The sequence below is a fragment of the Bubalus bubalis genome, chromosome 17 (assembly GCF_019923935.1).
Source record: "Bubalus bubalis isolate 160015118507 breed Murrah chromosome 17, NDDB_SH_1, whole genome shotgun sequence".
In the NCBI taxonomy this organism is placed as follows: domain Eukaryota; kingdom Metazoa; phylum Chordata; class Mammalia; order Artiodactyla; family Bovidae; genus Bubalus; species Bubalus bubalis.
The window spans coordinates 64,718,698-64,743,504 of NC_059173.1; the positions used below are offsets into that span (position 1 = coordinate 64,718,698).

General features: G+C 44.3%; 1 protein-coding gene across 16 annotated transcripts in view; it reads left to right on the top strand.

Annotated features, from left to right (window-relative positions):
- The window catches only part of DCLK2 (doublecortin like kinase 2), a 186,869-nt gene that overhangs the window by 125,758 nt on the left and 36,304 nt on the right, over positions 1-24,807 (top strand). For 11 of the 16 annotated variants that reach the window (XM_044930504.2, XM_044930510.2, XM_044930511.2 and 8 more), the window contains 3 exons: positions 499-593; positions 21,742-21,817; positions 23,162-23,270. In XM_044930504.2, the coding sequence (XP_044786439.1) occupies positions 499-593; positions 21,742-21,817; positions 23,162-23,270 (280 nt within the window). The remainder of the gene's footprint in view (positions 1-498; positions 594-21,741; positions 21,818-23,161; positions 23,271-24,807) is intronic. The other 5 variants (XM_044930505.2, XM_044930508.2, XM_025268157.3 and 2 more) reach the window with 1 other exon arrangement.

Here is a 24,807-nt window from a genome sequence, read left to right on the forward strand (position 1 = left end):
GGAAATGACCAATAATTTTCTTTTTCCATTAAGAATACCCTTAGGATATGTGTTAGAATTATTGTATTGTGGAGTTAATCTGGGAGAGACTGAGAAATGCCTCAGTGATTCAGGTCGTGTGGACAGGTTATAGGACAGCCTTCCGAGTGAACAGTTACAAATACGACAGCCATGCATTTCTCTGCCCTCGCTGGCACGCAGGATTTGTGGACAAGTTCCCGTTCACATCTCGAACTCCATAGCGTTTTATATATTTGTTTATGTTACTGCTGGAAAACTATTATTGAAAATCTAGTTTCACTGCTTATTTGTCTGATACTTTGTCTGTAATGCAGTAAGACACGTTATTTTTGCTTTTTGCTGATTTGCCATCTGCTTTGAGCTTTCAGTGAGTCGAAGCTCCATTGGAGCTGTGTGGGGCATGCGCTTAGTGTTTTTGCCCAGTCTGGTGGCTCTGGGTTCTGACGACCTCTGTCTCCTTTGTTGTCTCATGGTCAGTTAATGGAACTCCCAGCAGCCAGCTTTCCACTCCTAAATCGACGAAATCCTCCAGCTCCTCTCCAACCAGCCCAGGAAGTTTCAGAGGACTAAAGGTATGAAATAGGATATGTGCCGTGTTCGCGTGATTCCGTTGTGTTGCATAATTTAGTGGTTAGTATGTTCAGGGACTTGGGTGCAGTAACAAATTAAAAAGGAAAGAATTTAGGATTTGGAGCCAGAAAGACTTGACTTTGGATCCTGTATCCTTTTTTTATCTCGTAACTTGGGTCAATTTACCTAACTCTTCTGAGCTAAGGTGTTCCCATCTCTTAAATGGGAATATAAAATTATGGTTAGGGTTGAACATGATGTAGTTTTATATCAGTAAACAGTAGTTTTCCTATTATAATCAGAATAATTTGCAATGGCAAAGCTTTGGAGATTGATTCTTTTTAGAAATCTCATTTAGAAACCACGATTCTTTTTAGAAATCTCATTTAAAATTCATGATTTTAATATTGTTACCATAATTTGACTATGTAAAAGTCTAAAACAGAGTGAAATTTTAGTATAATACTTATATACAGAAGTTAATAACACAAGAAAAATATGTTCATTTTGGTGAAGAACTTAGAAATAAATCTTAGGTTTTGACTGTGATCTCCTGAAAATATGAACAGTAATTTAACATGATTAAGCAATTGGTTTAATATGCATTTTATCTAGTAGAGAAGAATGATGAGTGAAACCAAATTTGCAGAATTTCAGTAAGTTTAATTTGACTTAGTAGCTCTCAGTAGTTTAAACTTTTGAGTAAATTTGCCTGATAAAATAGCAGTACAGTTTTTTTTTAAATTGAAGGATAATTGCTTTACAGAATTCTGTTGTTTTCTGCCATACATCAACATGCATCAGCCATAGGTATACGTATGTCCCCTCCCTTTTGAACCTCCCTCCCACCTCCCTCCCCATCCCACCCTTCTAGATTGCTACAGAGCCCCTGTTTGAGTTCCCTGAGTCATACAGCAAATTCCCATTGGCCATCTATTTTACATATGGTAATATTAATTTCATGTTATTCTCTCCATACATCTCACCCTCTCCTTCCCCCACTCCCCAACCCTGTGTTCCTAAATCTGTTCTCTATGTCTTTTTCTCCATTGATGACCTGCAAATAAATTAATCAGTACCATCTTTCTGGATTCCTTATATATGCGTTAGTATATGATATTTATCTTTCTCTTTCTGACTCTTGGAGTGTTTAGTTGACGTTGGAAGTATCTTCGTGGAGACAAATACATTCTCTAAAGTTGGCGACCCAAACGTTTCAGGTATCATCCAAGTGCGAAATTTTCTTTCCCTTAAGGATCTTGAAAAACATTTTCACTGGTAAAGTGAAAGATAAAAGGCCCAGCGTGCCTTGTGAATTCGGGGCAGGAACCTGCTGGGCTGGCAGGGCAGTCGGTCTGCGGGTTCTCCTTCCCTGCAGGGCGGAGTTCTCCATCTGACACTCCGGTGTGCTTGTCAGGTCCGGAGACCATTGTGTCTACCTCCAGAGTGAACTTGCTATATTCTTGTCTAAGTGCCTGAAATCAGTAACAGAAATTTCCACTGGAAAAGGACAGATCATCTGGTTTTGTGCCTGCTTGCTTATGTATGTTGGCAGAATTTGGAGGGACCAATAGTCAGTTTGGGATTTGGAGCACAGAGCTCTAGGTAACCTCTAAGTGCTGGAAGTTCCTGATCTTTATCAGAAGAACTGGCCGTTTTCTGAAGTGCTAAACTGGCTTAGGTCAGTGCTTAATATGATTTCAATGGAATTCTTAAATGTCAACTCCAAAAGAAAAGCTGTATCAATTAAAAATCTCTAATGTGATTATTTTCAGCTTTTCTTTCCCAACTTCTTTTCCCCAGAATAGATTGGAGGTGTTCTGTGTTTTAATCCAGGTAACTTTCAAGAAAATTGAAATAAAAATCAAGTCGATTTACCTTGTTTCCAGTTTCGATCGTTTTATCCTTTATTAAAGCAAAAGCAAGCGATTCCTAGTGCTGGTGATTGTCAACCCATGCAGATCCAAACGAAGCTTTCCAGTGGTCCACCTGCAGGGCTCACTTGCGTTTCTCCCCCGGCTGTTGCTGGAGGCAGGACTGCTGTGATCCTTGGCCTCTGGTTGTCTGTGGCCATCCCAGAGGGTACCTTAGACCATGCTTTTCTGGGTCTTGGTTGTTTCCCCCTTTTTTATTATCCATTGGTGACGTGGGCTCTTGTCTCTCTTCCTCGTCTGTCTTCAGCTCTTAGCCCACAATTGTTCTTTCCTGTGGATGCCCCCAGGTCAGTTGATGATGTTATGCTCCGATACAGACTCATTCTTTTACACATGTGCACATACTGGGAGGAGATCACTCACAGATGTGGAAATCTGAAGTGAAGAGTTGGGTTTCTTTTTTAATAGTACAGTAATAGTATAATAATGTTTAAAAAATTATATATTTTTGGCTGTATCAGGTTTCAGTTGCAGTACTTAGGATCTTCACCGTGGCATGTGTGTGCCTGCTAAGTCGCTTCGGTCGTGTCTGACTCTTTGCAACCCTATGGACTGTAACCCACTAGGCTCCTCTGTCCCTGGAATTTTCCAGGCAAGAATACTAGAGTGGGTTGCCATGACTTCCTCCAGGGGATCTTCCTGTTCAGGGACCAGACTCTCTTGTGTCTCCTGCATTGGCAGGCAAGTTCATCACTAGTGCCGCCTGGGAAACCTCTCTGTGGCGCACAGGCTCTCTAATTGTGATGTACAGGCGGGCTTAGCTGCCCCGTGGCAGGGGATCAAACCCATGTGCCCTGCATTACAAGGCGGATTCTCAACCACTGGGCCACCAGGCAAGTCCTCCAGCGGGATTTTTAAGACTTGCTAACAAGGTTTAATAAGATTGCAGAGACATGAGATAAAATCATTCCCAACTACAATAGATACATCTTAGTATTTAGAGTAACCTCAGAATTTAGTGCACACAGTTCCACATGGTAAGTGCTCACAGATTATTCATTGATGCAAATAGAGATGAAGAAAGTTACAGGAAATGCTGATTCCTGGTCAAGACTGACGTTGAAATCGCCAGTAAGATAAAGGGTAACAGCCCTTTCGTGACCTCCCGCGCCTTCCTTTCTCCTCCAGCACACCTGAGGCTTGGCTGACAGCTGTGAGACCGCCTCTGGGTTTCTTTTGATCATCTGTAAAATAAGAACATTTGACTTTAGGTGACTCCTACAATGCTAAGATTGTAGTTCTTGTAAGTTGCCCAAAAACCTGTCTAGGAAGCTGGGGAATCCATTCTTCTTCCTCTCACTCAAGCTGATATAGACTCACTGAATCTTACATTAAATATTCGAAGCTAAACAAGTCTCTGCTACACCCATCAGCTGTTCGGATGTAAAGGTAAATATCTGTAGCCCCTGCCTGTTCCCGGGGGTCGTACTTTGTGGGCATTCATTTCATCGCAGATTCCCCACAGTCATGGTGTGTATTGTCCTTGGGATGAAAACTTGCCTTTGAAATACTGCAGCTTAGGCGTGCTCCTTACTGTACAAAATACCCTCATTTTGATGTCACTGTAATGCTCTAGTCAGCATCTGTCCACGTTTGCATTATTTTCCTCTCTTAAGTGACATTACACATGGAGAATTACAGATAATTATCATGTGTTAGTGCTAGGCTTTTTCCTTCCCCTTCATTTAAAATAGCTCATTAAGATCCATTAAGAGGGGATGTCTGACAGTGGAGGGCCGTTCTTCATGGGCAGCAGCTCTTTACTCCTATTTATCCTACTTAGATGCTTTTATGGCTTTGTGGGAAGCCTCCTTCCAGAGCGCTGACAAAAGCAGGCAGCGCAGGCCAGGACAGCATAGGCAGCAGTTGACGCTCCTCTCCTCTCCCAGGACGCAGCTTTTGGCGCATGGCCTCCTCCCCGCCCCTCCCCCATCTTGGTTTTACTTAATAGGGGCTTTGGCAAAGGTGAGCAGAATTTGCTCTTCTGTCACAATCCCCCAGCCCCCACCTTGTGGCAGATTCTGGGAACCATTCTGGCGTTTGGGTGGAGACACTAAAATAATTGAAAATGAAAAATACTGACGTTGTGATGTTTAATCTCTGACTCCAGGGTGGCCGTGGCGTTTTTATTTGCTCCTCAAAAAATGTGGGGATTCAGAAGCAGCTCCCCCTCCGCCGCAAAATGCCCTCATTGCATTCAGGGTAATAGTCTTGTGAGGAAGACAACTCCACTCCATTCAGATGTGTTCACAGAGGCCTCGAGAAGGGGCTGCACCAAAGGCAGGAGAGGAAGCAAGTTCAGTTCAGTCACTCAGTCGTGTCCGACTCTGCGACCCCATGAATCGCAGCACACCAGGCCTCCCTGTCCATCACCAACTCCTGGAGTTCACCCAAACTCATGTCCATCAAGTCAGTGATGCCATCCAGCCATCTCATCCTCTGTCGTCCCCTTCTCCTCCTGCCCCCAATCCCTCCCAGCATCGGAGTCTTTTCAAATGAGTCAGCTCTTCGCATGAGGTGGCCAAAGTATTGGAGTTTCAGCTTTAGCATCATTCCTTCCAAAGAACACCCAGGACTGATCTCCTTCAGAATGGACTGGTTGGATCTCCTTGCGGTCCAAGGGACTCTCAAGAGTCTTCTCCAACACCACAGTTCAAAAGCATCAATTCTTTGGCATTCAGCTTTCTTCACAGTCCAACTTTCACATCCATACATGACCACTGGGAAAACCATAGCCTTGACTAGATGGACCTTTGTTGGCAAAGTAATGTCTCTGCTTTTGAATATGCTATCTAGGTTGGTCATACCTTTCCTTCCAAGGAGTAAGTGTCTTTTAATTTTATGGCTACAATCACCATCTGCAGTGATTTTAGAGCCCAAAGAAAGAAAGTCTGGCACTGTTTCCACTGTTTCCCCATCTATTTGCCATGAAGTGATGGGACTAGATGCCATGATCTTGGTTTTCTGAATGTTGAGTTTTAAGCCAACTTTTTCACTCTCCTCTTTCACTTTCATCAAGAGGCTTTTGAGTTCCTCTTCACTTTCTGCCATAAGGGTGGTATCATCTGCATATCTGAGGTTATTGATATTTCTCCTGGCAATCTTGATTCCAGCTTGTGCTTCTTCCAGCCCAGTGTTTCTCATGATGTACTCTTCATATAAGTTAAAGAAGCAGGGTGACAATATACAGCCGTGACGTACTCCTTTTCCTATTTGGAACCAATCTGTTGTTTCATATCCAGTTCTAACTGTTGCTTCCTGACCTGCATATAGGTTTCTCAAGCGGCAGGTCAGGTGGTCTGGTATTCCCATCTCTTTCAGAATTTTCCACAGTTTGTTGTGATCCACACAGTCAAAGGCTTTTGCATAGTCAATAAAGCAGAAATAGATGTTTTTCTGGAACTCTCTTGCTTTTTCAATGATCCAGCGGATGTTGGCAATTTGATCTCTGGTTCCTCTGCCTTTTCTAAAACCAGCTTGAATATCTGGAAGTTCACGGTTGACATATTGCTGAAGCCTGGCTTGGAGAATTTTGAGCATTACTTTGCTAGCGTGTGAGATGAGTGCAATTGTGTGGTAGTTTGAGCATGCTTTGGCATTGCCTTTCTTTGGGATTGAAATGAAAACTGACCTTTTCCAGTCCTGTGGCCACTGCTGAGTTTTCCAAATTTGTTGGCATCAAATTGTGTTTTTTGCAAGGTGGGGATGTTGAGAAATAGGGTGGCGACCAAGTCATTAAGGTTCTTTAAAACTGAACGATTTTAGGACAACTGAGACTTACTTGTTCCTCAGTTATAACTTACTGGTTTTGCTAGATAGTTACCTAAAATCATAGAGTGTGGAAACCGGAAGTGACCCCAGATATTTTAGTTCGTCTTCATCTTATAGATGGAGAATGAAGTGAGTTGCTCAGGTCCCAGTGGCCAGTTGGGATCTCTAACCTTTGACCTTCCCCCACCCACTATGGGTCTGCTTCCATGGCCCCAACACAGGCGCCCCTTGGAAAGCTGTGTTGCCTAGGTCTTTTAGGAGGGGGAGTGCCTGGGTTTAGATGCTCTGAATAAAACTGGATTGTGAGATTGGGGAATGAACAGGGAGAGGGGAGGGTTGAGAAAAGGGATCCTGGGCTGCGGGAGAGGCTGGGTGAAGGGAGGGGGAAGGTAGAGGAGAACGCCTGTTGACAGTTCTTCCTGGGAGACTTTGGTGGAAGAGATTGTTCATAGTATCTAATGATGATTCTTTTCAGGTGAAATGGTTACACCGTGTGACCAGCAGTTCTGCCTGAAACCCCTAAGGCTTAGTGGAATGACAGAGTCTGCAGTAGGTTAGGGTTACTGGTTTCCTTGTGTGATCGAGGTCGGCACAGGTTGGAAACGGATGTTGTGGTCCTGGCCCAGCAAGCACGGGGTCCTGGATGTGGGATGATGTTCCCCGCTGGTCCTGTGACTACAGGTCGTGAGCACTGTGGCATGACTGGGACTTGAAAGTAGATCACGCACATGACCACTCCTGGCCCCCGAGGACACAGTGAGAAAGCAAGGCTGGCCTGCTGGATCCTTGGAACTTTGTCCTCAGGCCAGAAATTCATAAAGGAGGCTGCTAGGGCTACTGGGCGGGTCCCGGCGTTCCCCAGAACCTAGACCCTAGGGCTGAGAGGTTGGCCTTGATTTTTGTATCGATTTGGGGAATCTGGCTTTTCTAAACACAGGGCCCCTCTTGTTGACAGTCATGCAGGGAGGAGACGTTTTTGCAGCCAGAAACGGGCCACCTCCACCTCCACGGCACCAGACTGCCCACCTCAGTCAGGCATCTGGGGAGTCAGGCTGCCCTAGGCCTGTGTCAGGAGGGCACATGTCTCCTCAGGACTCTTGTTTATTTTCCTGTTACTCTCCTTGTTGTTCAGTCGCTGAGTTGTGTTCTGCTTACTTAGTAGAATTTTCTGTCAAAGTCCAATCTGCCCCAGTTGAGAGGCCCACTTAAGCCTGAGGGTGAAGGCAGAGACAGCGCCCCCTGGCATGGCAGTCACATAGGGTGAGACGCTCTGAGAAGGGTGAGCCCCCAGGCCCCGGTCTGAAACGGACACAAGATGCTGACGTGGTCCAGCACGGGAGCTCGGAAACTGGGCTGTCCGGGTTCCGTCTTGGCTTGACCACTCACTAGCTGTGTGGCCTTGCACAAGTCACATCACCCTTACCTGTGAAAAATGGGATTTCTGGGACCTGCTGCACAGGGTTGAGCTTAACTGATTAAATATAAAGAAAGCACTTAGGATAACTTTGTTATTCTGTTATGCTGTTGTTATTCTTTTATAGTCTGTTGTCCCATTTGTATTACCAGAAACATTGGGGTGTCCAGGTTCAGTTTTCACATGAGAGAAGTTTCACTTAGGAAAAAAGAAATTGATATGCAATGAGGTAAGAAGAAGGAAAGAGAAAATGAGAGAAGTCAGACTTCTCTGCTGATATTATTGCCTTCTCTGCTTTCCTGTTACGACTTGAGCTCCCAGCTCTACCTTTTGTCTCTGTTTTCCTGCCCTCTCTTAAAATTTTTTGAATTTATTTATTTTGGGCTGCATTGTGGCGCGTGGGCTTCTCTCTAGTTGTGGCACGCACACTTAGTTGCCCCTAGGCCTGTGGGGTCTCAGTTCCCCGACCAGGGATCAAACCCACGTCCCTTGCGTTGGAAGGTAGATTCTTAACCACTGGACCACAAGGAAAGTCCCTTCCTGCTCTCTCGACATGCTGCTGCTGCTAAGTTGCTTCAGTCGTGTCCGACTCTGTGTGACCCCATAGCCGGCAGCCCACCAGGCTCCACCGTCCCTGGGATTCTCCAGGCAAGAACACTGGAGTGGGTTGCCATTTCCTTCTCCAATGCATGAAAGTGGAAAGTGAAAGTGAAGTCACTCAGTCGTGTCCGACTCTTAGCGACCCCATGGACTGTAGCCTATCAGGCTCCTCCGTCCATGGGATTTTCCAGGCAAGAGTACTGGAGTGGGGTGCCATTGCCTTCTCCCGACATAGTTCAACCCTATTAGTAATCTATAGATAATATTGTTAGTAACCAGCTATCCCCAAATTTAGCAGCTTAAAACAACAATAAAAAGTTATTTTCTCCCACAGTTCTTGTGGGTCAGGAATTCAGGGACGACTTAACTGGATTAAGATCTTAGATGGGGTTGTAGCTGTGCACCAGGGCTGCAGTCGCCCAGAGCTTGACTGGGAACAGAGGATCCCCTCCCAAGGTGACCTGCTCACTTGGAGGCAAGTTGCACCAGCTCTTGGCAGGAGGCCTCAGTTCCTCACTGGGTGGATTCCTTCATAGGTTGGCTTCAGTATTCTTAGAATGTTGCAGCTGTGTTTCCTGAGAGTGAGGGATCTGAAAGAGAGTGCTAGGTCCTGTCTGTGACCTAGCCTTGGATGTCAGGGACAGCGTCATTTCCATCAGGGCTTAGGAACTGGAGATGTCAGTCCAGTTGAGTGTGGGAACGGACTGCACACAGGCATGACCATCAGAGCATGGGGACTGGCCTGGAGACTGGCTCCCACACCCCTTCTCTCTGCTTTCAGCTTGCCCAGAATTTCTCTCCTGGGCTGCCTCAGCTCCCTCAGTAGCTTTCTCCTCTCTCCCCATAAATCTCATTGGTCTGTTCTCCCTGCAGTCCTTCTATTCTGTAGACCCATCACCCCCTGCCCATTTTTTTCTCTCCCCACCACCACTGACATTTTCTTCTCTTAATCCCTGACTTCCGGATCCTCCATTTTCTCCTCGACCTCAGTCTGTGATCTCCTGTTTCCTCTGCCCAAGTTCCTCGGAGTCCCTTCGATCTAGCCGATAACCTTCCCTTCAGGAATATTTACTGTGTTTAAATCACAGCGTTTTCTTCAGGACAGATAGGCAATAAAGAGTACTAAATGTGTCATCAGCTGCCAGATGGATGAAGAAAGCATTTCCCTGAAATTTAATTCATCATCCACGTCCCACTTTAAGACTTTCAAGGCTGTAGTAATTCAAGGCTTCAGAGTGAGGGGCACATCTGTGGACACCGGGGGCTGAAACGTCTCACATTTTGATGCTGACGCGTATGCCCAGGGGCTGTCTACTGTGAGCATTCTTGTTGGTTGAAAGAAGAAAGGAAAAAAAGGACGTTGGAACATTATCCAACATCTTGAGATTATAAACTGTCTGATGTGCTGATATTTTATCTGATGATGTCTCCTGGGTCTCCTGGCGGTGAAAGATTTTCCAGATTTGTGAAGTGTGATGAAAGGGCTGGTAGTATCTCATACTGATTGGCAGAGCTAAAGTGTAACTCTTTGACCTTCTGAACTCAAAACTTCTTTGCAAAGCTGTGAAATGTAAATCCACGGCAGCTTCTGACCTTGGAGAGGTTTTTGGCTTTTCCCTGGAGCTTAGGCTTTCTTTAGTATTTAAAAACTAGTTAATGGTCTTAAATACAAAGAGACTGACACCCTTTATTACCTCAGAAATAAAGTGAGTGGTCACTTAATCTCCGCATGTAATGATTTTGTTGACAGAAAAGCAAAAGAGGGACTAAGCAGTTTTGAAGATTTTGGTGCCCTAAAGAAATCAATCATCATGATGACTCGCAGATTCTGTTTGAGGACATTGATTTGTACATTGTAGTTGGTCAGCAGAAAAGAGGCATTTGGTGCATAAATGGCACAGCTGGGTGGAAGCCCACTTTTATGGGGGTGGAGTTTGCCAGGCAAATCGGTGTGTAGGGTAGGATCGATTGTATCAACTTTATTTGAATATAAGCAGCATATGTGTTTATCTCAAACACCCTCTTATTCATAAAAGTGGGTCATTAGACATTCTTCTCGGTCACGCATCAGATAATTGGGTGGTGTTACTACTTAGAGGTCGAGGTATTGAGCTGTCCTGTGCCAGGGAAAAACAGGAGTGGCCTATGCTGTGGACACTGAAAGTGACAGTCACCTCTCCCAGCAGCCAGGCACCCTGGACATCGGTGGGACATCACACTGGGAGTACGCTGACACGTTTAGCAGGTAGGCGTGGCCATACCACTTGTTGCTCAAAATCCGGTAAGCCCACACTGCTTCAAAGTTTCCCTCAATAGGGATGTGATGAGATTCTTTGCTGGTTTTGGCAAACCATGTCATCAGCTGAAGTGGCAGCGATACTCAGAGGAGCAGAAGGCCAACGTCGGCAGGTTCCACACAGGCCCTTTTGTTTCCAGGTCCGAGTTCACACTGCTCACCACAGGATGGGCCGGTAAATTGAGAGAGGAGTTGTTGGGGCAAAGAGTAGTGACTTTATTCATAAAGCTGGAAGACTGAGAAGATGCTGGACTACTGTCCCAAAGAGCCTTCCCACCCAGGTTAGGACTCAGGCTTCTTTTATACTAAAAGGGGAGGGGGCGTGGTTGTTTATTGCAAACCTCCTGGTGCCTGAATCCTTTGTTCTCGCAGCTGTCAGTTTAGGTCAGGTCACAGTGTTCCTTTAAACCTTCACGACAACTGTTATTCTCTGTTCTGCAACTTTTTATCTCTATATGAATGGAGAAATGTTACACCTTTAAAGATCAGAGCCTTGATGGTGGGCTGTCCTGTATATTTCAAGCTATAGGCAACATTCTTTTAGTGATTAACTTGTAGAAAAAGCAATAGAATACAAAGGTTAAAGTGAAAGAAACAGCCAGTATGGAGTCAGGTTTGTTCTTCCCTGTTACACTATCATGGACTTGAGCTGGTCCCTATCCCAAACCATGTACATGCACAGACAGTGGGGTTCTGTCTACTGCTGGTCTCCACCATTAACCGTCACGTCTCAAGTTCCACTGATTGTACCAAGTGAGACCAAGGCTAAGGTATGGCTGTAGCTGAGAATATTTTGTATGTTATGAATCCCTAGGTGCTGATTCAGATTAATTGTTCTCATATCTCATTACTAATACTGAAGTATTTCAGAGTACATTATTACAAATCCAGTATGAAAGTGATAAAGCCTCTTTTTTTTTTTTTTTTAAATAATTCTATCTACTTATTTTTGACTGTGCTGGGTCCTCGTTGCCGCATGGACGTTTCTCGAGTTGCATTGCAGCGAGGGGTAGCTGCAGTCTAGTTGCAGTGCTTGGGCTTCTCGTTGCAGAGAATGGGCTTCCGGGTGCAAGGGCTCAGCAGCTGTGGTTCCTGGGCTCTCGAGCACAGGCTCAGTAGTTGTGGTACACGGCCTTAGTCGCTCTGAGGCACATGGGATCCCCCCAGACCAGGCATCGCACCCATGTCTCCTGCACTGGCACGCAGATTCTTTGCCACTGAGCCACCAGGGAAGCCCCAAGCTTCTGTTGTTAAATGGACGCCTGCTTTACACTGGTTTTCCTTCTAATTAATGGAACTGATGTTTCTGATAGTTTTTAAAAACACCACAAAAAAATGATAATGGAAGCAAATCTATTTATCAGTACAAATAATAATGTAGCATCCTGATTAAAAAAAAAGAATCTTCCACTGCATTTCAGAGGGAGGTCATCATTTTAAAGAAAATTTTTTTCTGAAGACCTCTTTATATGAGGAAAGGCTGTGTATTTATTTATCGACTTAGATATTATTTGACTAAATTATAGGAAGGCGATTATAGTTATGTAACCTGAAAGCATGTTGTAAATATACCGCAATGAAAATTTGATCAGTGAATTGTATTGGGTGCAAGACTTCATGAGGAATTCGAGGTTGTAATGTGAGACTAGCCAAAGAGCTCCTGGGCTCAGCAGCCAGACCTGAGTTTAGATTCTGAATTTACACTTGCTGTGCCATTTGGGCAAGTTATATATAACCTCTCTGAGCTTTGGTTTCTTCACAGATCAATGGACATGAAATAATACCTAATTCATAAGATATAAAAGTATTCATTTTAAGACTTAGCTCAGAGTAGGCATTCAATAAATTGCAATGAGTTTCTTTCCTTTACTTACAGAAAGAAAATTCTCCTTGGGCTATGGATGACTCACAGTGGTTAGGTTACTGGATGAGTGACAGAGAGAAGTTAAGGTAGCTGAACGATCAGTTATAATTACCACAAGAAACTTCCTCCATGGAGGTTCTCAACCGTAGCTACACAGTAGATCTTCTGTGGAGCTTAAAAATATCTTGAGACCTGGGCCCTACATGCAAGGATTCTTTAATCCATGGTGCAGCCTGGCAACAGAATTTTTCAGATCTTCCCTGGGAATTCTAATACACAGCCAAGGACAGAGAACTCCTGCTTTATAACATCATACCCTGGGGTTTATTCTGTTCTAGCGTTTAAAAGTGTAAGAATTATGTTAGAGGAAAAGCTTTCCTAAGAAAGTTCTTGTGGACCAGGGATTTATTTGCCTGTGGCCAAATTTGGCCCATTGCCTGTTTTTCTCAATAAAGTTTTATTGGAACGCAGCCATGTTCATTCATTTCTATTTGGTCTCTGGCTGCTTTCACACTACAACAGCAGAGTTAAGTAGTTGTGACAAAGACCACGTGACCCACAAAGGCTAAAATATTATTCTCTGACCCTTTACAGGTGTTTTCTGACCCCTGCAGCAGGCCACTTAAAATCACAGTGCCATTTTCCAAGATGCATTCAAAAAAGTCAACTCTCTACACAAGTGTATCTGCTAGATTCTGTTCACATGCTTCTTTTTATGAAAACCACAATGAAGTAGGGACCAGCATTAATAGAACTATTTTTGCCTCTTTTTTTCCCCTGAGCATTGCGTGTTTATAAACAAAAGTTCACAATTTTAATATAGCATTTAACATTTCTCTTTAAATTTCATAGAAATAGTAATAATCCACTTGTCAAAGAAATTCACTGTAGGACACTGACTTCTTTGCTAAAAATGTGGAAAGCTGGCATGTCATCAGATGTACTCAGTCTGCCAGGAATGCTCTTTTAAATGGTGCTGGCAGTTGAGGGCACTTTATAGATTTTTTTTGCTCTGTTTTCAAGTCTTTTTTTAAAGTTCTTAGCAGAAGTGGATTCTGGTGCAGCTTCCTTCCTTCCTTACTCATAAAACTGGGGCTGCCGCCGCCAGAGAGAAGGCCAGTGGAGATGGAGGGCGCAGAGGATGCACTCGCAGGGTCTTCGGTGTTTTCCATCACTTCCCTTCTTCACCCTCTATGACCTCATCAGGAGACAAGTCCCCTCTTCTCCCCACCTCTAACATCAGTGCATCTTTAAAATATATAGATATTTATTTATTGGCTGTGCTGGGCCTTTGCTCCTGTGCACAGGCCTTCTGTAATTGGAGCGAGCAGGGGCTGCTCTCTCACTGTGGTGGGCAGGCTTTGCATTGTGGTGGCTTCTCTTCCAGATCGCGGGCTCAATAGCTGTGGTGCACTGGCTTAGTTGCCCCAAGGCATGTGGGATCTTCCTGGACCAGGGTTTGAACCAGTGTTGCCTGCACTCACAGACAGATTCTTAACCACTGGACCACCAGAGAAGTGTATTGCATCTTTTTGAACCAGTTAGTAATTATGGAAAATATCTTGAAAGAGTCCAGATGCTCCCTACCATGCCCACCATCCGTTCACACTTTACTGAAGAGCGTCTCGTTCACACGCAGCACCCAGGCAGTGTCTTCATGCTGTCTCTGCGTCCTGGCTGCTGATGGAAGCATGAAGCACCTTAGCATTTTAAGAGATTTTAATAAAAACATTTAGTTGGACAATAGAAACAGGACAGGTTTAATCAGGAATGCTGTATTTTATTCTCTCCTTGCTTCAATAAGAGAATAGTTCTCTTGCCAGGGACGGGAAAATCCATACATTCTGCCTGGTAAACGGAGGGGATTTTGTAGTCCTTGCTTTTGCCCTTCTGTTTTCCTTCCTCTTTGTCTGCATGTCTCTCGGGGCACCAGGAGTGCCTTATATGTAACAATGGACACTTCTTGTTTGCCAGGGATCTGTCCAGAGATCTTGGTAAATGGGCCAGCTTTTCTTGGCTTCTCGAGCACCAGGCTGGGAGGTCAAACTTAGAGGGTAGAGGTGTGATTTAGGTGTGCCAAATGCAGACTTGTGATGTAGCGAAACAGCTCCCGCGCACGGGTTACAAACCATCAGAAAGAACTGCATTCTGGAACAGTGAGGTTTCCAGGAAGGGTTTTGCATGTACACATATGCCTCTTCATTAGACTGTAAACTTCCAGGCTCTAAAGACCGTAGCCCTAATCTTTGCATCCATTAAAAATCCGGCACTGGTTGTTACTGATGGAGGGAAGGAAAACCGTCCCTGCATCTAATCATGTTCTGTCTGTTGAGCTGTGTTATAATGTAATGATTCCCTCATTTTTTGTATGCATTTTCATTTTCTTCATGAAAGCTTTTTTTCTCCCAAATAAAGGAACATGTTTGGACAGGTAATCAGATATGCTACTTCTGTTAGCTCTCTTATTTTTTAAATGCTGGAGGTTTAGCACTTTGAAAAAAAGTATCATTCTGTTGGAGAGTTTTGAACAATGCTCTTCCTGCCATCAGCCTTTGCTGAGAGACTGCATTTCCTGGCGGTTTAGTGAGACCTTTGACAGATACACATGGAAACAGCCCTTTGCGTTGCCCTGCGGCCTCACGCTGTCCCCAGGCCGCCTCTCAGGCCAGCGTCACCCTAGTTCTCATTTTGGTCGGTACGCTGTCAGCTTCCACCCCCGTCTCTGTATCCCGGTATCTTTTTTGCCCCTTGCCACCTCTGAATCCCAACACCAACCAAGTTTGTAAGCGCTGGGAATCAGGATCGGTGTGAATGAGAATTTAATCAAAAGAAACATTGAGAACATGACTGAGGTTCACGGGAATTCAGTCAGTACTCCAGCGAGTCACCCATCCGTGTGAACATGTACAGGGAGGTAAAGATGCCTGCATTTTTTGCCTCTTTCTCGGACTTCTCTTAGAGAGCCCTTGAGTCACACAGAGCACATCAGCTTGTGATGAACTAACTTACTCACATAGCTCAGGGAAGAGACCTGTGAGAAGAGAGTTACCACTTCCAGGAGAGCTAAGCTGGCAGGCCTAGAGGAGAGTGGGGCAAAGGCAGGCAGTGGCGGAGGTGGGGTCTGCACCCCACGCACTCCCCAGGCTCTGAGTGCTAGGAAGGGAGGTACTTCCTGCCCAGTGCCCAGGCCAGACCCAGCCTGCTGTGCCCCGAGGGTGTGGGCGGCCCCGTTCTGGGTTGTGAAGTATAGACAGGCAGGTCAGCCAGGCCACTGTCCACTGCTGCTCCCCCGGGCATCGACAGTCCACCCCCCAACCCGATCCCTGTAACCTAGAGGTGAGCTGAGATCAAAAGGCATCTTTCTGTTTACCTTTTGAGATATGAAACTTCCCCCCAAATGACGTTATTCTTATCTTCATTCTATTAAGAACCTGTTGTTCAGTTGCTCAGTCATGTCCAACTCTTTGCTGTCTCTTGGACTGCAGCACGCCAGGTTTCCCCATCCTTCACCATCTCCTGGAGCTTGCTCAAACTCATGTCCGTTGAGTCGGTGATGCCATCCGACCATCTCGTCCTCTGTCTTCAATCTTTCCTCCTGCCTTCAATCTTTCCCAGCATCAGGGTCTTTTCCAATGAGCCAGTTCTTGGCATCAAGTGGCAAAAGTATTGGATCTTTAGCTTCAGCATCAGTCCTTCCATGAATATTCAGGGTTGCCTGGCTCTCGGTGAGTGATCATACCATCATGGCTATCTGGGTCATTAAAGTCTTTTTTGTATAGTTCTTCTGTGTATTCTTGCCACCTCTTCTTGATATCTTCTGCTTCTGTTAGGTCCATACTGTTTCTGTTGTGCCATCTTTGCATGAAATGTTCCCTTAGTATCTCTAATTTTCTTGAAGAGATCTCTAGTCTTTCCCATTCTATTGTTTTCCTCTATTTCTTTGCATTGATCACATAGGAAGGCTTTCTTATCTCTCCTTGCTGTTCTTTGGAACTCTGCATTCAGATGGGTATATCTTTCCTTTTCTCCTTTGCCTTTCACTTCTCTTCTTTTCTCAGCTTATTTGTAAGGTCTCCTCAGACAACCATTTTGCTTTTTTGCATTTCTTTTTCTTGGGGATGGTCTTGATCACTGCCTCCTGTACAGTGTTACAAACCTCCGTCCATAGTTCTTCAGGCACTCTATCAGATCTAATCCCTTGAATTTATTCATTTCCACTGTATAATTGTTAAGGATTTCATTTAGGTCATACCTGAGTGGTTTTTCCTACTTTTTTCAATTTATGTCTGAATTTTGCAATAAGGAGTTCTTGATCTGAGCCATAGTCAGCTCCCGGTCTTATTTTTGCTGACTGTATAGAACTTCTGCATCTTCAGCTGCAAAGAATATAATCAATCTGATTTCAGTATTGACATCTGGTGATGTCCATGTGTAGAGTCTTCTCTTGTGTTGTTGGAAGAGGTGTTTGCTATGACCAGTGCGTTCTCTTAGCAAAACTTTGTTGGCCTTTGCCTTGCTTCATTTTGTACTCCAAGGCCAAACTTGCCTATTACTCTAGGTATCTCTAGACTGCCTACTTTTACATTCCAGTCCCCTGTGATGAAAAGAACATCTTTTTTTTGGAGTTAGTTCTAGAAGGTCTTATAGGTCATCATAGAACCATTCAACTTCACCTTCTTTGACATTAGTGGTTGGGCATAAACTTGGATTACTGTGATACTGAATGGTTTGCCTTGGAAACAAACAGAGACCATTCTGTCATTTTTGAGATTGCACTCAAGTACTGCATTTTGGACTCTCTTTTGTTGACCATGAGGGCTACTCCATTTCTTCTAAGGGATTCTTGCCCACAGTAGAAGATGTAATGGTCATCTGAATTAAATTTGCCTGTTCCAGTCCATTTTAGTTCACTGATTTCTGAAATGTTGTTCACTCTTGCCATCTCTTGTCTGACTACTTCCCATTTACCATGGACCTGACATTCCAGGTTCCAATGCAATATTGTTCTTTACAGCATTGGACTTTACTTTCACCACCAGACACACCCACAAACAGGCATTGTTTCTGCTTTGGCTCAGCCTCTTCATCCTTCTTGGAGCTTTTCTCTGCTCTTCTCCAGGAGCATACTGGGCACCTACCAACCTGAGGAGTTCATCTTTCAGTGTCATATCTTTTTTGCATTTTCATACTGTTCATTAAGGATCCAGTTGATAAGAATTTAATTTGGATTTCTTATTTCCTTGAGTGACAGTTTTCAATCTAGCAAGTGTTGGATTAGAAGAGAGAAGTGACTTGGAGTGAATTATATAGAAACATCCCTTGTAGCCATTGTACACTCAACAATTCAAAAGCCTTTCTCATGCACTCATTTCAAGGCCCTATGTTAGGCGTTTTGAGGAAAAATACTGATAACTAATGTTGAGTTAGTGCTACACGTCGTTGACTGTGCTAAATGATTTATATTGCTGCTGCTGTTACTTAGTCACTCCGTCATGTCTCAGTCTTGGCGACCCCATGGACTGTCGCCCCCCAGGCTCCTCTGTCCGTGGGATTCTCCAGGCAAGAATACTGGAGTGGGTTGCCATGCCCTCCTCCAGAGGATCTTCCCTACCCAGGGATCAAACCCAAGTTTCTTATGTCTCCCACATTGTCAGGTGGGCTGAAGACCTGAGGGTTGTTCTGTTGGTTCCGAAGACCCAGTGAGGTTCTGGGATCCTAGGGTCGGAATCAGAAGTCTCCTCTGAAGAGCTGCTCTGGCAGTAATCGTGGCATGGGGAGACTGGCAGTGACTGAGGAGCCCTCTGGTGGTGGTGTCAGAAGCCGAGGATGACCGGACTGGAGTGGCTGCTGTATCCACGAATGCTGCAGGGAATGTTGTGGTTTTCCTTCCAGCTGGGGCTTGGTTTTTAAATTCTAACTTTTAAACATTCTAGCATGAATTCCTGCTGAATTTGGAATTGCCTTCAGTTTTAGCAGGGAAAAAAAAAAAAAACAGGAAACAAGCAAAAAGGCTAAATTTTGAAAAACTTTGTCCGTCAATGACATGTGTTATGAGGAAAGAGTGAGTGAGTTCTGAGAAGCCAGCTGTTCAGCCACCTGCAGTTCTCGTCAGGTGAAGGTGGCCAGACAGGGACACACACCCCCACGTTTCTGCAGGACCACTCACCTGTCGGAGTGCAGGACACGCGCTTAGGAGAGGCGTGCTTATTGCTCAGGGCAGAGCTAATTTGGTGCATCTCAGCGCTGGTTTTCAGTGGCCTTGGGTTTCCTAACAAGACACACCACTCCTGGTTTTACCATCCACACAGGTACGCTTATGTGAAATCTGAGGAAACAGCTCAGTTTTTATATGCCTGTCATTGCTGAGGCTTGTATTTTATCTCCAGAGAACTTCCGGATGATCCTGTTTGAAGGAATGTTATAAGTATTGGGTTTTCCTGGATTGAACAAAACTCAGACTCTGTGAGGTTTCCCACTTTACCTGAGTGGATGTCAGGCCTCCAGATCGCGGGCCGTGGGTGGGTGGGTCCCTGCCCTGGACCCATGCTGGCTGTGTTTTTGTTTAGCAAGTGTGAATTGAGCGGTGTGTTTCCCCGGCCCTGTGGTGCACACAGGGAATGCAGGGATGAAGAAGGCACAAGCGTGTAAACTATCAGCAGCAAAAAATGCCAGAATTACTTCTTAGTGTTTGGTAAGACCTTTGACCATGTAAACTCCTAAAAGGAATACTTTTTTTTTTTTTAAGAAAAGAAAGAAACTTAAGAAAGAGAAAAGATTGAGTTGGGAGGTGTAATAGCCCTTGAAATTATAAAAAAAAAAATTCCATAAGCCTACAGAATAATAAATAATACATAAAATAATAGTAAATAATGATGCATATTTTATCATTTGATGCATTTGAACTGTGGTGTTGGAGAAGACTCTTGAGAGTCTCTTGGTCTGCAAGGAGATCAAACCAGTCAATTTTAAAGGAAAAGGAAATCAATCCTGAATATTCGTTTGAAGAACTGATGTTGAAGCTGAGGTTCCAATACTTTGGCCACCTGATGCGAAGAGCCGATGCATTAGAAAAGCATCCCCTGATGCTGGGGAAGATTGAAGGCAGGAAAAGAAGGGGACGACAGAGGGTGAGATGGTTGAATGGCATCACCTACTCAATGGACATGAGTTTGAGCAAGCTCCAGGAGATGGTGAAGGACAGGGAAGCCTGGTGTGCTGCGGTTCATGGGGTCGCAAAGAGTTGGACACGACTGAGCGACTGAACAAGAACAACGATGACAAGCATGTGTGTCGTAGGCAGAGCCAGTTTACCTATGTGTGCTCAGTTGCTTCAGTTTTGTCTGAGTCTTGTGACCCCATGGACTGTAGACTGTCAGGCTCCTCTTCATGAGATTCTTCAGGCAACAGTACTGGAATGGGTTGTCATTTCCGACTCCAGGGGATTTCCCCTGCCCATGTCTGCCAGCATTTCTTGCACTGCAGACGTAATCTTTACCTACTGAGCATCTGGGAAGCCCTTTTCAGTTTCAGTTCCGTTCAGTTGCTCAGTCCTGTCTGACTCTGCGACCTCATGGACTGCAGCATGCCAGGCTTCCTTGTCCATCATGAACTCCCGGAGCTTACTCAAACTCATGTCCATTGAGTCAATGATGCCATGCAACCATCTCATCCTTTGTCATCTCCTTCTCCTCCTGCCTTCAATCTTTCCCAGCATCAGGGTCTTTTCAAATGAGTCAGCTCTTCGCATCAAGTGGCCAAAGGATTGGAGTTTCAGCTTCAGCATCAGTCCTTCCAATGAATATTCAGGATCGATTTCCTTTAGGATGGACTGGTTGGATCTCCCTGCAGTCGAAGGGACTCTCAAGAGTCTTCTCCAACACCACAATTCAAAAGCATCAATTCGTCTGCACTCACTTTCGTTATGGTCCAACTCGCACATCCATACATGACCACTGGAAAAACCATAGCCTTTGTTGGCAAAGTAATGTCTCTGCTTTTTAATATGCTGTCTAGGTTGGTCATAACTTTCCTTCTAGGGAGTAAGCATCTTTTAATTTCATGGCTGCAGTCACCATCTGCAGTGATTTCAGAGCCCCCCAAAATAAAGTCTGTCACTGTTTCCACTGTTTCCCCATCTGTTTGCCATGAAGTGATGGGACCAGATGCCCTGATCTTAATTTTCTGAATGTTGAGCTTTAAGCCAACTTTTTGACTCTCTTCTTTCACTTTCATCAAGAGGCTCTTTAGTTCTTCTTTACTTTCTGCCATAAAGGTGGTGTCATCTGCATATCTGAAGTTATTGATATTTCTCCCAGCAGTCTTGATTCCAGCTTGTGCTTCATCCAGTCCAGCATTTCTCATGATGTACTCTGCATATAAGTTAAAGAAGCAGGGTGACAATATACAGCCCTGACATACTCCTTTCCCAATTTGGAACGAGTCTGTTGTTCTGTTTCCAGTTCTGTTGCTTCTTGACCTGCATACAGATGTCTCAGGAGGCAGGCAGGTCAAGGGGTCTGATATTCCCATCTCTTAAACATTTTGATATTTGGCAAAACTAATACAATTATGTAAAGTTTAAAAATAAAAATAAAAAATCTGAAAAAAAAAAAAAAAAAGAATTTGCCTCAGTTTGTTGTGATCCACACAGTCAAAGGCTTTGGCATAGTCAATAAAGCAAAAGTAGATGTTTTTCTGGAACTCTCTTGCTTTTTTGATGATCCAGTGGGTGTTGGCAATTTAATCTCTGGTTCTTCTGCCTTTTCAGTTTACCGAAAAATATAGAGATATTTGTGTTAGACCGGGACTTCAGCTTTTTGTTAGGTGGGAACCTATCATTTAGTTTTATCTTTTATTTCCCTGTTTCCTAGTTAAAAAAAAAAAAATCCTGATGATGCTGCAGAGGAATTCCTACTGTCTTAGGATGGTAAAGGAGTTGGTTGGGCCAGGGCTGCTGTCTGGGTATTGAACCCTCTGGAGGGTGTTGTGCTGTGGGTGACTCCCTTGTTCATCGATGATGCCATGAAAGTCTCCTTTTCTTTAGGTCATTGAGATCAAAAGTAACACAGTATCGAAGAGGAGCACAGTGTCAGTTTTCATGATACCAATTGAAAGTCCTGTGTCAAAGGGATTGTATCAGTGGGACTGTGTATAGGAAGAAGGGTGAGATGAGAAGCAAGGGGATGCTCCCTCTATTTCTGTATGAGTCTATGAGGAAACTTACCCACATGGTCAATAGGCTGACTAAATAACAAGCACTGTCCTCTTGCAGCAGGTTTCTGCGCATGGCCGATCGTCTTCCAATGTCAACGGAGGGCCTGAAATTGATCGTTGCATGAGTCCTGAAGGTAGTTCTCCAAGTTTGCTCTTTTGTAAAGGAAGCCATCCACGTGAGCTTGGCGGACCCCACACCCACGTGTGCTGTGTGGTGGTCTCTCTAAACAGTCAAGAGATCATGACCCCAGTTAACCTTCTCAGCCTTAGTTGTCAGGGGTCACATCCGTGTTAATTAAGCAATCCCAATTTCAAATTTTAGTTCTGGGTTCCCATTATTTTTCCTCAGTGGCAATCTGCTGGGAAAGATTGACGGCAGGAGGAGAAGGGGACAACAGAGGATGAGATGGCTGGATGGCATCATCAACTCGATGGACATGAGTTTGGGTGAACTCTGGGAGTTGGTGATGGACAGGGAGGCCTGGCATGCTTCGGTTTATGGGGTTGCAAATAGTCGGACATGACTGAGCGACTGAACTGAACTGAATCTGCCTACAATTCCTAAATGTAGATTTTTGTTTTTCTTAGATAATGTAAGTAGGCTTTTTTCTTTGATGTCTGCTGTGTACAGTCCACTTGGGGATGCATTGTGAAAAGTGGTCAGTCTTAACCACTTCCTCTTCCTGCCCCTCCCCCTACCTTCTTTTTGAGATAACTTGGAGCCAGAAATTGGCATTAACTTAACTTAATTCATGACTGGCCAGAATTTTCTTTACTAGAAAATCTTGAGAAAAAAAATGTCTAAGATTAAATCCCCACCATCACCCACTTCCCCTTTCCCCAGAATTGACAAAAAATTTACAGTTTTAGTTAGACTTCCCTATTACCCAAAGTTGACCACTTATTTTCAGCTGATGTTTCAGGAATTTATTCAGTTCAGTCACTCAGTCGTGTCCAACTCTTTGCGACCCCATGGACTGCAGTATGCCAGGCTTCCCTGTCCATAATGAACTCCTGAAGTTTGCTCAAACTCATGTCCGTTGAGTGGGTGATGCCATCCAACCATCTCATCCTCTGTCGTCCCCTTCTCCTCCTGCCTTCAGTCATTCCCAGCGTCAGGGTCTTTTCCGATGAGCCAGATCTTTTCATCAGGTGGCCAAAGTATTGGAGTTTCAGGTTCAGCATCAGTCCTTCCAGTGAATATTCAGGACTGATTTCCTTTAGGATGGACTGGTTGGATCTCCTTGCAGTCCAAGGGACTCTCAAGAGTCTTCTTGATTTTGTTGGTTTCTGATTCCAGCCAACAAGGTTAAAAGGAAATTGGTGATTCTGGTGTTTTATTAAGAAAATATGCTCAGAGGATTTTTAGTTTTACTATAGATATAGAAGTGCATTTAGATTTGTTATTTTACAAATACGTAAACATCAAGGTGAAATGTGATGTGTTCATTAGCATGTACGTTTATCCTTTTTTGCAGGTGTGGATGGACACAGGTGCTCTGAGTCGTCGACTCTTCTTGAGAAATACAAAATTGGGAAAGTTATTGGAGACGGCAATTTTGCAGTCGTCAAAGAGTGCATGGACAGGTGAGGGAAGATAATCGCTTGTTCACTGATGGATACATTTCTGCTTTGGAACTTATTCTTACCTGAATGAACAGAAGGCCTTCTCAAAGGCTCCACCCTAGGGACAAGTGGTTTTGCATGCTCACAGGCAGCTTGACTGTAACCCTCCAGGCTCCTCTGTCCCTGGAATCTCCAGGCAAGAATACTGGAGTGGGTTGCCATGCCCTTCTCTAGGGGATCTTCCTGACCCAGTAATCAAACCCACATCTCCCTCATTGCAGGCAGATTCTTTACTGTCTGAGCCACCAGAGAAGCCCTTCCCCATAACATAAAGCAAATATTGCCTAGGATTTATAATGAGCCTTTAGAAGTCATATTTTAGATGCTTGTTGCTTGGGCAACAGTCTGTGTACCAGAGCTAAGTAAAGGAGCTTGGAAGACAAGGAGCTGCTTTCTGTACCATATAACGAACAGTAAACCTCCACCAAAGATGTAGCAAAACAGAAAAACTGCAGTTACCAGAACTTTCTGGAAAACTCACCTCCCGCCCACCCCCTACAACAAAAATTACCACTTAGAACAGCTGGAAAAACAGCCTGTAAGTGCAAAGACTCTAATCTGAATCTTTTCCAGTTTTAATATTGTTTACCATTTGAGAAATCAAGACCTTAAAATAAGGCTGGAAAAGCAGAAATATTATTTTCATATGTGCAAAAGTTGGTTGTTTCTGATCTTGAATAAAGTCAGAACTCATGTATCCTGAACTACTGATAATATGAAATTAAATATTAAATGAGGGGGTGGCTCAGACGGTAAAGCGTCTGTCTACAATGCAGGAGACCGGGGTTTGATCCCTGGGTTGGGAAGATCCCCTGGAGAAGGAAATGGCAGCCCACTCCAGGACTATTGCCTGGAAAATCCCATGGTTAGAGGAGCCTGATAGGCTACAGTCCATGGGGTCGCAAAGAGTCGGACATGAATGAGCAACTTCACTTTCACTGCAGGGATTAAATGAATTAATACAACTATAGCATTGAGAACAAAGCCTGCCACAGGTGTGCTGTAGTAGATTTTATTTTTTTTTAATGAATCGTATTCTTGCCCATTTCTCTCTGGTTCATGGATGAGACCTGATTCATCTCTCAAAGTAGAAAGCAGGTTTATACTCTATACGCATATATGTGAACACGACTGAGTGACTAACACACTATATATACATGCATGCTAAGTTGCTTCAGTTGTGTCCAACTCTTTGCAGCCCTGTGGACTGTAGCCCGCCAGACTCCTCTGTCCCTGGATTCTCCAAGCAGGAATACTGGAGCGGGTTGCCACCTAGGGATTGAACCCACATCTCTTACGTCTCATGTATTGGAAGATGGGTTCTTTACCGCTATATATACCATATACTAATTTAGATAAAAGTTATTCTTCCAAAGTAGGTCATCAGTGTATACTGTGGCCCCCTAGCAAATGTAGCTTGTGATTGGGAGAACTAATGCATTCCAAGAATACCAGTGTTCTTTCTTGAACTGTTCTCCTGAATTCTGAAAGATGTATT